This window comes from Marmota flaviventris, chromosome 14 (assembly GCF_047511675.1).
Source record: "Marmota flaviventris isolate mMarFla1 chromosome 14, mMarFla1.hap1, whole genome shotgun sequence".
NCBI lineage: Eukaryota > Metazoa > Chordata > Mammalia > Rodentia > Sciuridae > Marmota > Marmota flaviventris.
This window is the reverse complement of record NC_092511.1, coordinates 50,169,050-50,183,783: the sequence shown is the minus strand read 5'-3', so window position 1 is coordinate 50,183,783 and position 14,734 is coordinate 50,169,050. Positions and strand designations below refer to the sequence as shown.

At 34.3% G+C, this 14,734-nt stretch overlaps 1 protein-coding gene across 4 annotated transcripts in view; it reads left to right on the top strand.

The window, feature by feature from the left end:
• Usp34 (ubiquitin specific peptidase 34) overlaps positions 1-14,734 on the top strand; it is a 217,367-nt gene that overhangs the window by 68,808 nt on the left and 133,825 nt on the right. For all 4 annotated transcript variants that reach the window (XR_011704346.1, XM_071601613.1, XM_071601614.1 and 1 more), the window contains 2 exons: positions 14,012-14,137; positions 14,340-14,469. Coding sequence is in view for 3 of the 4 variants with exons in the window: in XM_071601613.1 (XP_071457714.1) it covers positions 14,012-14,137; positions 14,340-14,469 (256 nt within the window). In the remaining variant the exon portion in view is untranslated. The remainder of the gene's footprint in view (positions 1-14,011; positions 14,138-14,339; positions 14,470-14,734) is intronic.

The window sequence follows — 14,734 nt, the reverse complement described above, 5'->3', positions numbered from 1 at the left end:
TTTGGGGTTTATATTCTGTCCCTGGAGAGCAGAATTCTGTTTCTTGTTTATCATGCCCTGGGCTGCCTTCCTCTGCCATACCCTTCTGCGGTGATGTTCTGTTTCACTTTGGGTCCAGAGCTATTGAGTCAGCTGACATGGAGTGAACCCGTGAAACTGTGAGCCAAAATAAACTTTTATTCCTCTAAGTTGTTCTTCTCCTCAGGTATTTGGTTATAGCAACTAGAAGCAGACTAAACCACCTTTTAAGCTTTTTTTTTTTTTTTTTTTAATAGGTGTAATGGACAGAATGCCTTTATTTTATTTATTTATTTTTATATGTTCCTAAGGATTGAGTCCAGTGCCTCACACATGCTAGGCACACACTCTGCCACTGAGCTACAGCTCCTCATTTTACTCTTTTAGAAATTGGTTAGTCTCACATCCATTGGTGACTTTTTTTTGTTTTCTTTGGGGGTTTGTTTATTTTTATCATAATGATTCATTTCTCTTCTTTGTAGGATGAGGAAATTATGTTACCAATTTTCTCCTACTTCCTCATTTTTTATCTTCCAGTTAAAAAAATTATTGTACTTTATCAAATATTATACAATATTTAATTTCTGTAGTATAACCATAATTCCCATAGTTATTTAGTATTTATTTTTAAATATGTGACTCAACCACAATCCTTTTTTCTTGTTATTTTCTCATCCCCATTCCCTTTATTCCAGAGTTAATTTGTATTTATTTTGTGAATTCAGACTAGCCTTTTTTGTTTTGCCTAAAATGAAATTTGTAAATGTTATATTGCTTTTCTACATGTTTGAAATGTCTTTTCTTTATCCTTTGAAAAAGGGCTTGACCAAATAAAAATGATAGTAAAAGCCATTTTTTTTTTAAAGAGAGAGTTTTCTATTTATTTATTTATTTATTTTTAAATATTTATTTTTTGGTGGACACAACATCTTTATTTTTTTATGTGGTGCTGAGGATCGAACCCAGTGCCCCATGCATGCCAGGCGAGCGCGCTACCGCTTGAGCCACATCCCCAGCCCCAGCCCCAGTAAGCCATTTTTAATTCCCCATATAACTTAATATCAGACATGATTACATTATTTCTAAGCAAATAAGGTGAGGAGAAAAATGTCTTCCTAAAACATATGCCCATTATCTTTTATTGGGTGGAGTTTTCTCATGGTTTTTCCAAGTGTTTGTTAATGTGTTGAGGGTTTTTGGTTTGGTTTATTCTGAGGTTTTGGTTGATGACTTACATGTAAATATTTTTACTTTCATTTTTTTTAAAAAATACTTTTTCGTTGTAGATGGACACCATAACTTTATTTTATTTATTTACTTTTATGTGGTACTGAGGGTCAAATCCAGTGCCTCACACATGAGCACTCTACCACTGAGCCATAACCCCGCCCACTTTCATGTTTTTATTATGTAAAATATACCACAACATAAAACTTAACATTTTAGCCACTCATAAATATACAGCTCAGTGGCATGAAATAAATTTGTTATGTAACTTTCTCTTTTTTTCACCGTCCCCAATAAAACGGAACATTTTAAACAGTAATTTCCAATTCTTCACTTGCCTCTGGTTTCTTCTAGTCCATATTCTGTCTTTATTAATTTGCATTTAGTAGATAATTCTGTGTATGCCTTTTTCAGCAGTGTTTTCAAAGTCCATTTGGTCATCATGTATATCAAAATTTCCCTTTTATGGCTGAATGTTTTATTGCATGTATGTTCCACCTTTTATCTATCGTATTGATGGACATTTGGTTTTTTTCATCTTGGCTGTTGTGAAAAAGGATGATAAGAACATGGGTGTACAATATTGTCAGAGTCCTTACTTTCATTGATTTTGTACATATACTTGCAATTGGTATTTCTGGATCATATTGGTTAATTCTGTGGGGAACCTTTTGGGGAACTGCTGAAAGTTTTTTTCAATGTCAACACCATTTTGTATTCTCACTGAAAATAGAGCTAACCCTCTATTGTCAAAGATTTCTGAATATCTTTGCCAATACTTGTTATTTTCCTTCTTAAAATTTTTTAGTCATCCTGTGGGTGTGAGTTTGTATCCCATTGTGTTTTTTAATTGCATTTTTCTAATGCCTAATGATTTTGGAGATCTACCCTTTCATGTATTCATTGACTAGTTGTTTATTTTCTTTTTTAAATTCACATTTTTTAAACTTTATTTTTATATATGGTGCTGAAGATACAAACCAATGTCTCTCATATGCTAAGGCAAGTTCTCTACCAGAGAACCACAATCCCTGTCCAAGTTGTTTATTTTCTTTGGCCATATGTCTATCAAAATCTCTTGCCAAAATTTGATTTGGCTCATTTTTTGTTGCTGTTGCTATTGTTGAATTTTAGAAATTCTTTATATATTCTGGATGGTAAACTTTTATGAGGCGTATAATTTGCATATATTTTCTTCTAGAGCTATATGTGGCTTTTCACTTTAGTTTTTATTAGCATTGAAAAATAAAATTGGGGGGCTGGGGGTGTGGCTCAAGCCGTAGCACGCTCGCCTGGCATGCGTGCGGCCCGGGTTCAATCCTCAGCACCACATGCAAACAAAGATGTTGTGTCCGCCGAAAACTAAGAAATAAATATTAAAAAAAAAAAAGAAAGAAAGAAAAATAAAAATAAAATTGGGGCTGGATTTGGAGCTCAGTGGCAGAGGCTTGCCTAGCATGTGTGAGTCACTGGGTTCGATCCTCAGCACCACATAAAAATAAATAAATAAAATAAAGATATTGTGTCCATCTTCAAAAAAGAAAACTGTATATATTTAGGTGTATAAGTTGATGTTTTGATGTACATTGTGAAATAATCATAATCAAGGTAACATACACAGTGCTTCATTTAGTTACCTTTCACCTCTTCTTCCTTTTTTCTTTTTTTTGATGAGAACACTCCTAAGATCTACTGTCTTGGCAAATTTTTAAGCATATGACACAGGTGGTGGGGGTGTGGTTTTGCTTATGCTGGCCCAGGACCTCAGGCATGCTAGGCAAGTGCTCTACTACTAAATCATGCCCCCAGCCCCAACGCAGTGAATGTTAATTATAGTCATGCTGCTGTACATGAAATGTCCAGAATTTATTTATCTTACATAATTGAAAATTTGTACCATTTGATCAACATCTTTCTACCTCTCCCTCCTTCCATCTCTTGGTGAACACAGTTCTCTCTGTTGCTAGGAGATATATATATATATTTACATTTATTTTTCAGTTGTAGGTGAACTCAATACCTTTATTTTTTTTTTAGTTGTATGTGGGGCTGAGGATCGAACCCAGTGCCTCACGCATGCTAAGCAAGCGTTCTTCCTCTGAACCACAACCCCAGCCCTCTGTTGCTAGGATTTTGATGTTTCTAGTGTGTATGTAAGTGAGGTAATACAGTATTTGTCTTTCTGTGTCTGTTGTTTTTGTTTTTTGTAACCTTTAATTAATTAATTAATTTATTTTTATGTGGTGTTGAGGATCGAACCCAGTGCCTCACACATGCCAGATGAGTGTGCTACCACTGAGCCACAACCCCAATCCCTGCTGTCTTTTCTTTTAATGTGGTACTAGGGATTAAATGCATGCTAGCCCAGCACTGTACCAAAGACCTATGTCTCCAGGCCTTTCTGTTTTGAGACAGGGTCTCACTAAGTTGCCTAAGGTGGACTCAAACTTTGTGGTCCTCCTGTCTATGCCTCTAAAATACCTGGAATTGGCAGACACAATATCTTTGTTTGTATGTGGTGCTGAGGATCGAACCCGGGCTGCACGCATGCCAGGCGAGCGCGCTACTGCTTGAGCCATATCCCCAGCCCTTAACTTTCTTTTTTGATACAGGGATTGAACCCAGGGCTGCTTAACTACAGAGCCCCATCACCCCCTTTTTGCTAAGTTGCTGTGGCTGGCTTTGAACTCTTTTAGACTTTCTACCTCAGCCTCTTCTGAGTTGCTGGGATTTTTTTTTTTTTTTTGATCTTAAGCATTGTCATTCATATATTACACACACACGCATGCACGCACGCATGCACACACATACAGAACATAATCTGCAAATAGATATTTTTCTTCTCCCTTTCTGATTTGGATGCCTTTTAATTTTTGTCTATTAGCTGGGATTTTCTATTCTAAGTTGAATAGAAGTGGTAGGATTGAGCACTCTTTCTTTGTCTAGGATCTTAAAGGAAAGAAAAACTTAGTTTGTACCTACTGATTATGATGGTAGCTGTAAATATGAACTTTCTTATGTTGGATAAATTTCTTTTCTACTTTTTTTTTTTTTTCTTTTTTGGTGCTGGTAGTACTAGAGATTGAACCCAGGGCCTTACACATTTAGGGAAGTGCTCTACTACTGAACTACATCCCCAACCCCTTTTCTACCCTTTAAAAAATTTTTTTTTAAAAAAATCCTCAATAGATGTTGTTTTTTTCTCCCTTTTTGTACCTAGATTTGAACACAGGGGCGCTTAACCACTGAATCACATCCTTCTCCCCTTTTAAAATTTTTTTTTGTGATAGGGTCTTGTTGCTTAGTTGGTTAGGTTCTTGCAAAGTTAGTGTCAAACTTTTCATCTTCTTGCCAAACCTTCTGAATCTCTGGGATTATAGGTATGTGCCACCATGCCCAGCTGTGATGTTCAATTTTGTAAAATGCTTTTGTTTTTTGCAGTTACTGAAATTTGATAATGTGTTTCTTGTGTGCCTGTGTCTTACTTTTGATTATTTTTTTAATGTTTGAGACAGCCTCTTGCTGAGGGTGGCTTCAAACTTCAAATCTTCTTGCCTCAGTCTAAGGAGTACCTGTGCCACCATGCTCAGCCATGCTATTATGCTTTCTTAATTTCCTTTTTGTATTATTCATTACTGGTTTGTAGAAACAGCTAATTTTTCATATTGATCTTGAATCTTGAAACTGAATTTGGTTCACAGCTGTATAGCTTTCTTGTGAATTTTTTGAGTTTTCTGTATGTGTATATATGATTATATATGTCATTTACAAATAGGGATGTTTTTGCATATTTCTCTCTAATTTGGATGCCTTTTTTTTTTTTATTTTTGCCAAATATCTCAGAACAGATAAGTAGCATTCATGAATATGGGTTGTTTTGATTTTAGGGGTAAATCTTTGGTTATATCTATAAGTTTAGTAGTAATATTTTAACTTCCAGTTGTATTGACTGTTTTTTTTTTTTTTTTTTCCCTTTTTGTGGTGTTGGGGGTTGAACCCAGGGCCTTGTGCATGTAAGGCAAGCACTCTATCAATTGAGCTATGTCCCCAGCCTTTCTCTGTTTTTTTTTTTTTTTTTTAAGTAAATATACCTAAATGTCATCTTTTAAATCTTTTATCTTTTAGAAGAACCCATTTTTGTTTTGTTGGATCCTATCCCCACCTCCATTTGGTCTTCTATTTCCTATTTTTTAACTTCTCTAATTCTTATTCCCTTCCTTCTGCTGTCTTTGGATTTATTTTGTTTTTTAGTTCTCCATGTTTAAAAGTTTTGTTGTTCATTTGAGATCTTTATTTATTTATCTTTTTTATATATTTATTTCATATTTATGTGGTGCTGAGGATCGAACCCAGTGCCTCACACATGCCAGGTGAGCGCGCTGCTACTTAAATCATATCCCCGGTCCCAGAGAGATTTTTTATTTTTAATATAGCTTTGCATTTGTAAATATGAACTAAGATTTATAGTTATACATTTCCCTCTAAGGGACTGGTAGTATAACTCAGTTGTGGAGTGCTTACCTACTAAGCATGAGGCCATTCATGGGTTTAATCCCTAGCACCACCCAAAATAAAACAAATCCTCTGAGCATTGCTTTCTCTGCATCCTGTTATTTTCGTGTTTTTTTTTTTTTTTAATATTTGTATTTTAGTTGTAGTTGGACACAATAACTTTATTTCACTTATTTATTTTTATGTGGTATTAAGGGTCAAACCTAGGGTCTCACAGGTGTGAGGCGGGTGCTCTACCGCTGAGCCACAACCCCAGCCCCTGACCCCGCCTTGTGTTTTTATTTAATTCATCTAAGTGTTTTCTAGTTTGCCTTGTGATTTCTTCTTGTGATTTGTTTTTATTGCTTAATGTCTACATATTTTCCAGTTTTCTTTTTGATATTGCTCTTTAGATTTGTCTTCCTGTGGGTGAAAAAGTTTTGTATGATAGCTTTTTTTTTTCCCCTCCAATTTTTGATCTAACATCGTCTCTCTTCAAGACTGTCCCATGTGGTAAAGATAATATATTTTCTCCTGTTGTAGCATGGGGTGTTCTGTCTGTGTGTTTGGTTTATTTAGTTTATTGTGTTGTTTAAGTCTTCTGTTTCTTATCTGTCTGCCTTCCTTATTTTCTCTTTTATTTCTATTAGAAATACCATTGTTTTATTATATTTCTCTTTTTATTTCTATTGTTGCTTCGTAATGGTTATAACTGTTATATTTTCTTGTATTGAACCTTTTACTAATAAAATCTTTTTGTCTTTGATAATTTCTTAAGTTTTTTTAAAATTGTGCTTAAAAATTGTACAATTCAGTTTGTGAAGTATATTCACATTGTTGTGTAACAGATCTCTAGATCTTTTTCAACTTTTTCATATTATAAAACAGAAACTCTATGCCCACTGAATAGTTCCTTCTTATTTCTCCCTCCATGTACCCCCAGGTAACTCTCCTTTCTACTTTTTTGTTTCTGTGATTTTGAACCATACTACATTTGTGCTTTTGTGATTTGCTTTACTTAACACAGTGTAGTCTCCTCAAGATATATCCATATTGTACCGTGTGATAAGATTTTTTTCTTTATAAGGCTGAATAAGATTCTTTTTTATGTATTCAACTCATTTTGTTTATTCATTCTTTTTTAAATTAATTAATTAATTTTAATTAGGTATATATGACAGCAGAATGCATTTTGTTTCATTGTACACAATTGTTATTCATTTAAAAATATTTTTAGTTGCAGCTTGTCACAATACTTTTATTTTATTTCATTTTATGTGGTGCTGAGAATTGAACCCATGTGCCTAGCAAGTGCTCTACCATTGAGTGCCAGCCTCATTCATTTTTTTGATGTTTTGATTTCTTCCACATCTTGATTATTGTGAATAATATTCCAGTGATTGTGGGAGTGCAAGTGTCTCTTTGAGGTCCTGTATATTTTTATTATTATTATTATTATTATTATTTTTTTAAAGAGAGTGAGAGGGAGAGAGAGAAAAAAAAATTTAGTATTTATTTTTTAGTTTTTGGCGGACACAACATCTTTGTTTGTATGTGGTGCTGAGGATCGAACCCAGGCCGCACGCATGCTAGGCAAGCCTGCTACCGCTTGAACCACATCCCCAGTCCCCTGTATATTATTTTGGATATGTACCCAAGAGAGATTTTTAGATCAAAGTGAATTCCATTTTTCTTATAACATTTTTTTTCTGGGAGAGGGGTTACCAGGAATTGAAATTAGGGGCACTCAACCACTGAGCCACACCCCCAGCCCTTTTTCGTATTTTATTTAGAGACATGGTCTCACTGAGTTGCCTAGCACCTCAAGGTTGCTGAGGCTAGCTTGGAACTTGTGATCCTCCTGTCTCAGCCTTCAGATCATTTGAGATTATAGGCGTGCACCACCGCGACGGGCTCTTAAAATTGTTTTAATGTTTAAATTCCATCTTATTTGATGTTAGTATAGCCAGCTGAGTTTGCATTTGCTCACTTTTTGCATGGAGTATTTCATTACATCCTTTTGCTTTCACATTATTTGTATCATTGGATATAAAGTGAACCTCTGTATAGTAGTTGAAGCATATTTTTTAATCCATTCTGCTGATCTGTCTTTTGATTGAATGCTTTAAAAATAATTACTGCAACAATAAATGTTGTTGAGGATGTAGTGAAAAGGGTACACTCATGCATTGCTGGTAGGACTTCAAATTGGAAAGCAGTATGGAGATTCCTCAGAAAATTGGGAATGGAACCACGATGTGACCCATCTATCCCACTCCTTGGTTTTTACCCAAAGGACTTAAAATCAGCATACTATTAGTGATCCAGCCAAATCAATGTTTATAGCAGCTCAGTTCACAACAGCTAGACTGTGGAACCAACCTAGGTGTCCCTGAATAGATGAATGGATAAAGAAAATATGGTATATATAATCAATGGGATATTACTTGGCTTTAAAAAAGTAAAATTATGGCATTTGCCAGTAAATGGTTGGAATTGGAGATTATCATGCTAAGTGAAATAAGCCAATCCCACAAAACTAGAGGCCGAATGTTTTCTCTAATGTGTGGATGCTAATTCACAATAATGTGTGTGTGGGGGCACTAGGGAAGAATAGCATTACCTTAGATAAGGTAGAGGGAAGTAATGGGAGGAGAGGAGAGGGGAGGGGATGTGGGGATAGGAAAGATAGTAGAATGAAATGGACATTATTACTGTATGTATATATGTGACATGACCAATATGATTCTGTAACATGTACTCTCAGAAAAATGAAAAATTATATCCCATCTATGTGTGAAATATCAAAGTGCATCATTGCATTCTACTGTCCTGTATAACTAATTTAAATAAAAATTCTAAAAAAAATCCTGATAGTTGTGTCTTTTTGCCTTTTGTTTTCAGCTTGTCACAGAGTCACTTTTGTCCTTTTCCCCTATTAGTTTTTTTGTTTAGTTGCTTTATTCTTTGTAATTTTTTTAAAGAAATTTTTAGTTGCTTTTTTAAGTGAAACATTTTTATTCCCTTTTCACTAATTTTTGTGTTTAACATGGAGATTACACCTAACCTCCTAAAGGTATGTCTAATTTGAATTTACACCAATTTAACTTCTGTGCTATATAAAAATTGTGCTCCTATATGACTCCATCCCCCATTTTTGTATTGATGCTACAGATTGCAGTTTTGTAATTGTGTTCCCAAAACATAGACTAGTTTCTTTTTTTACTTCATAATTTCAATAATGTAGAAAACAAGTGGAATTACAAACCAAAATTATAATAAAGCTTGCTTCTTATTTATTAAATTATATTTCTACATAACACTGTGGTACATTTTGGCATATTCATATATACATATAACGTAGTTTGCTTTATTTCAATCCCTAGTACTTTGTTTCCTCCTCTTTCCTGCCCATGGTAATAATGCTATTTTTTCTAATTGCCTAAATATTTATATCAGAGATTTTTATTTCTTTTTTTACTGTTCAGCCTCCTTTCACTTCAGTATGAGGGTATCCTTTTAGCAATTCTTACAGGGCTGGTCTGGTGATAACAAACTCCTTTAGTGTTTGCTTTTCTTAGATTTTGATAATCTCTCTCATTTTGAAGGGCAGTTTTTCTGAATAGAGAATTTCTGGTTGAAAGGTCTTTTTTTATTTCAAAAAAAGGTATTTTTAAATTTTATTTTTATATATTTATTCTGAATATATAAATTCACTGCCTTCTGGCCTCCAACGTTTTTATGAGAAATTGACTGATAATCTTACTGAAGATTTTATATACTATGAGTGGCTTCTCTTCCCCCTTTGGCCTTCTGGGAAGTTTGGTTTTATTGTGTACTGATGAGTCACTTTGAAACTCCTACTTGGAATTTATTTTAATTCTTGTATTTATAGTTTCATGTCTTTCATCAGGTTTGGGTATTATTTCTTTAGGTATTCTTTTTATGTGTTTCTCTTTTTTATCCTTGGGTTCCTATAATGAGTTAGTTGGTCTGCATCAGTGTATCCCATAGATTGTTTTCTTTCCTTCATCTCCTGAACCTCACTGACTTATTGAGTTGTTTTCAGGTGTGCCGATTCTTTCTTCTGTTTGTTCAGAGCTGTTTATGAACCCTTCTAGTGGATTTTTCATTTGTTGTTGTACTTTTTCACTCCAGATTCCCCCCTCCCATTTTCTTTCTCCTTCTCTCTTATACTGGGAACCTTTTTAAAGAGCACTCTACCACTGACCTCAGTAATTGTTTATTTTTTGAAATAGTGTCTTACCAAAACTGCCCCAAACCTGTGATCCTCCTGCCTCACCCTTGCAGATTGCTGCAATTAGAGGCATGTGCTGCTGTGCCTAGCTTATTTTTTCTTTAAAATTTATGTAAGCAGGATGGGGTTGTGGCTCAGTGGCAGAGAGCTTGCCTCTCACATGTGAGGCACTGGGTTCGATCCTCTGCATCACATAAAAATAAATAAAGAAAATAAAGATATTCTGTTCATGTATAACTAAAAAATATTTTAAAAAATAAAATTTTTGTATGTTATTGATGATTTTACTTGTTTTCTGTCTTTGTCCTTCTCTTTGCTCTGTGAACACTGTTAACATAGGTGACTTTAAAAACACCTATGTTTAAGGTACTAAGTCCATCACATGTGCCCTCTTACATACTTACTAACTTATCCCACCCCCCCCCTCCCTCCCCCTTTTGTGGTACCAAAGATGAAAGCCAGGGTTGCTTTTCCAATGAGCCACGCCCACAGTTCTTTTTATTTTAAAAATTTTGAGTCAGGTTTCAGAAAGTTGCTGAGGTAGGCCTTGATCTTTTGGTCTTCTTATCCTTAGCTCCTGAATAACTGGGATTACAGGTGTGAACTACCTGGCCAGCTCTCAGATACATTTTCTGTTTATTCATTTTGTTCCTCAAGTGGATAATACTTTGCTTTTTTTTTCCCCCTTGTGATTTTTTTTTTGGGGGGGGGGGGCCAGGGGCAGAGTTCAGTTAAAAACTGGCCATTTGAACTTTGCAGTGTTTTAAGTGTTGAAATCAAATTTTCTTTCTATTTCAGGTCTTGGTCTTTTTAATTGATATAGTGGTTTACTTTGTTAATAGATCAGACTATTATGAAAGCTTATGATATGTTCAGATCTTTTCTAAGCCTGTATCTCTCCCTGGGCATACACAGTAGCCCAGTGTATATAGTCGTTTCACCAGTGTATATAGTTTTTTAAATGTCCTCCAAATAAGTTTCAGCTCCTTTAAATCTTGTGATATTAACTTCCCTTTTTTTTTTTTTTTTAAACAGTTGTAGCCATCTTATGTATCTGTACTTCACCAAATAGAGATATTTGGAGGACTGTTCCTTATTTCCCACTCTGGCTCCAGCAAGGTCATCAGAAAACACTGTTGATGTCCAAACAGTTCCCTGCCCTTAGGGAGGAATGGATAGCATTTATGTCACTGAAGGTGGAGATTGACAGCAATTTAGCAACCAAACTTTTACAGCAATTTAACAACCAAACTTTTCTCTGTTAGTGTAAGAGTTCAGATTAACTCGAGTCCTTGAAAAAATGCCTTAGACAGTTTATGCTGTTCATTTATTGTCTAGATGGAGAGGTGGATTCCTGGCACTTTGTGTTCTGCCATCTCCCTGTTGTCCTTTTCTTCTCAATAACTAATAGAGGACGATTTGTGAACCAGCTTCATGCTTCCATCTTTACTAGGATTAAAGGCATGCTATTTTTTTTTTCTGTACTTTTTGAATTTTCATTTATAATATAACCATCTAAAAGGGCCTAATATTATTTTTCCTCAGAGAATTTCATAATTTTCTCTCAAGGAACTTGTCACTTAACCAGTAAAATTTGATTATCAAAATTAAGGCTCTTATGGAATTCTCATTTTTTTAGTAATTAAATTTGAAGAAAATCAGATATGTGCTGCAGAAGTGAGCACAGAAATCTATATTCTATATTTTATCACAGTAGAAAACGTGTATCATAATTGCTTATTGGCAAAACCAAGTATGAACTATTGTCTAATTCTAATGTTAATCAGAATGATGTTAAAATCACATTCTTAGATAAAGCTTATAAAAGTGGTGAACTTAATTGATATTTTACTTCTTGAAATCAAACAGTATTTGTAGTTTGAAATTGCCATCATTATTCCCCTTCTCTTCCTCCTCTTTTCTTTTCCTCTCCTCTTCACAGTGCTGAAGATGAAACCTAAGGCCTTGTGCATCCTATTGAAGTACTCTACTACTGACCTACATCCCATGTCACTTTTTTTTTTTAATGGATAAATATAAGTGTTAGTAAATGGTATTGAAATAGTGTAGTTCAAAAGAAGTCTCATCAACATAGAATTTCTCCAATATTATTTTCTTACTCTAGTTTCACGTTCTCCTTCAGAATTAGACAATACATATTGACTGTGTGATAGTGAAGGCAGAATTTATATGGTTTACATCCATGAAATATAAAAATCATTGTTTAAGATTCAAAATCTAAAATTTTGTACAGTTTCTTGTGTGTGTGTGTGTGTGTTGTGCTATGGTTCAAATACAAGACTTGACACATGGTAGATGAGTGTTCTACCACCAAAATACATATCCATTCCTTGTATAAACATTCTGTGTAATGAAAATAATAGGAAACCTCATCTTTTTACTTTTGAGAGCCCTTAAATTAGTAATTACTGGTCCAGTCTTACATTTCTTATTTTTTGATTTAGCAGTTAGCAGTTTTATGGTTGAAAAAGATTCTATTAGTCATATCTTTTTTTATTGGGGGGAACCCAGGATTGAACTCGGCATTCCACCACTGAGCCACATCCCCAGCCCTATTTTGTTTTGTTTTTAAATATTTTTTTTAGTTGTAGATGGACACAATATTTTTATTTACTTATTTTGATGTGGTGCTGAGGATTGAACCCAGGGCCTCACTCATTTGAGGCAAGCACTGTACCACTGAGCTACAACCCCAGCCCTCCAGCCCTATTTTGTATTTGATTTAGAGACAGGGTGTCACTGAGCTGCTTTGCACCTCGCTTTTGCTGAGGCTGGCTTTGAACTCATGAACCTCCTGCCTCAGCCTTCCAAGCTGCTCGAATTACAGGTGTGCACCACCAAGTCTGGCTAATCATACCTTAAAAAAAAATGTTTTTTAAGTTGTAGGTGGACACAATGCCTTTATTATTTACTTACTTGTTTTGTGGTGCTGATGATTGAACCCAGTGCCTCATACATGCTAGGCAAGTGAGCTATAACCCTAGCCCAATAGTTATATCTTTTTTTTTTAGATAATGGACCTTTGATTTAAGGCCCTATCCTTAGACTTTTTTTTTTTTTTAAAGGGGGGGGGAGAGAGAGAGAGAGAGAGAGAGACAGAATTTTAATATTTATCCTTTTAGTTATCGGCGGACACAACATCCTTGTACATGGTGCTGAGGATCGAACCCGGGCCACACGCATGCCAGGCGAGCGCGCTACCGCTTGAGCCACATCCCCAGCCCCAATAGTTATATCTTTACACATACATTTTTTCTCATACTTGCTATTTCTGCTTATTAAAATGAAAGAGTCTTTCTCATTGTCTTTTTTTTTTTAATTGTAGAGTGTTAAGAGGGTTTCTACTGTGTACTCTAGTAAAAGTTATATAGATACTTTTTAAATGGTTAATATGAGGGAAATAGTATATCTGAAATGTTTTACTTGTGTTCTCTCTGAATTGCAGTTTATTTTTAATTGCCTACATTTTAAATATATATGTATATATTTTTTAGTTATAGGTGGGCACAATACCTTTATTTTATCTATTTATTTAAAAAAATTTTATTGGCTCTTTTTAGTTATACTGCCTACATTTTAATTTTGTATTTAATTTGCTTTTATATTAATGATGTACCTACATTTCAATGGCATCTTCTTTATACTTAGATTTTGAACTAATTATGGGCTTCTCTGTTGTGATTAGAAAATTAAGCTTATGATTTATTTGGCTAAAATTTGCTTTAAAATAAAATTTGTGTCAAATTTTATTTTTACTGTTTTGCACTGCTATTTATTGTATTTGGTAATTACTATTTTAAGAGATTTAAATCAGATTTTATTTTCATTATGTTTTACACTGCCATTTATGATATTTGGTAATTATTATTTTACCAACTTAAAAATACTGGTTCATTAACTAATATCTTGAAATTTTAAGCTGTATTACCTTTTTCATCTCAAGTGATTTATATAGGGCAATTATTTTTAACTATTGTCTGTATTTCTGTTTTGTAGTTGAAACATTGTAGTCGGTATATACATGACTTGTTTCCTTCACTCATCAAGAATTTGGATCCTGTACCACTTAGACACCTCCTTAATCTGGTTTCAGCTCTTGAGCCAAGTGTTCACACTGAACAGGTAATACATTCAGGACATAATAGTGATCTGATCCCCCTGGAACCCCCTCCCCCCCCCCCAAAATATAAAATGACAACTTATTTTGTGATTCAGGTATTTTACTTGTCACTTATTTATTGTTGACCTTTCCCTTAGACAAAAATGTTTTACATTTGCTACAGTGTTTCATAAAGGCTCCACATTAATCTCTCTCTCTTTTTAGACACTGTACTTGGCATCCATGTTAATTAAAGCATTGTGGAATAATGCACTAGCAGCTAAGGCTCAACTGTCTAAACAGAGTTCTTTTGCATCTTTATTAAACACTAATATTCCTATTGGAAATAAGAAAGGTTAGTAAAGCATATGGTATTTTAAATTTATTTGTACAAAGTTAATGAAATTTGAAGTGTTTTCTGCTATTGGTTGAACATCCTTAATCTGAAAATCTGAAATTTAAAATGTTCCAAATTCCAAAACTTTTTGAACATTGACATTATGGCACACGTGGAAAATTACACACCTTGCATCATGTGAGAGGTCACAGCCAAAACATAAACATACTAAAAGTATTGAAAAATCTTCTTTAGGTTATTTGTATAAACCTAAAGATGGAAG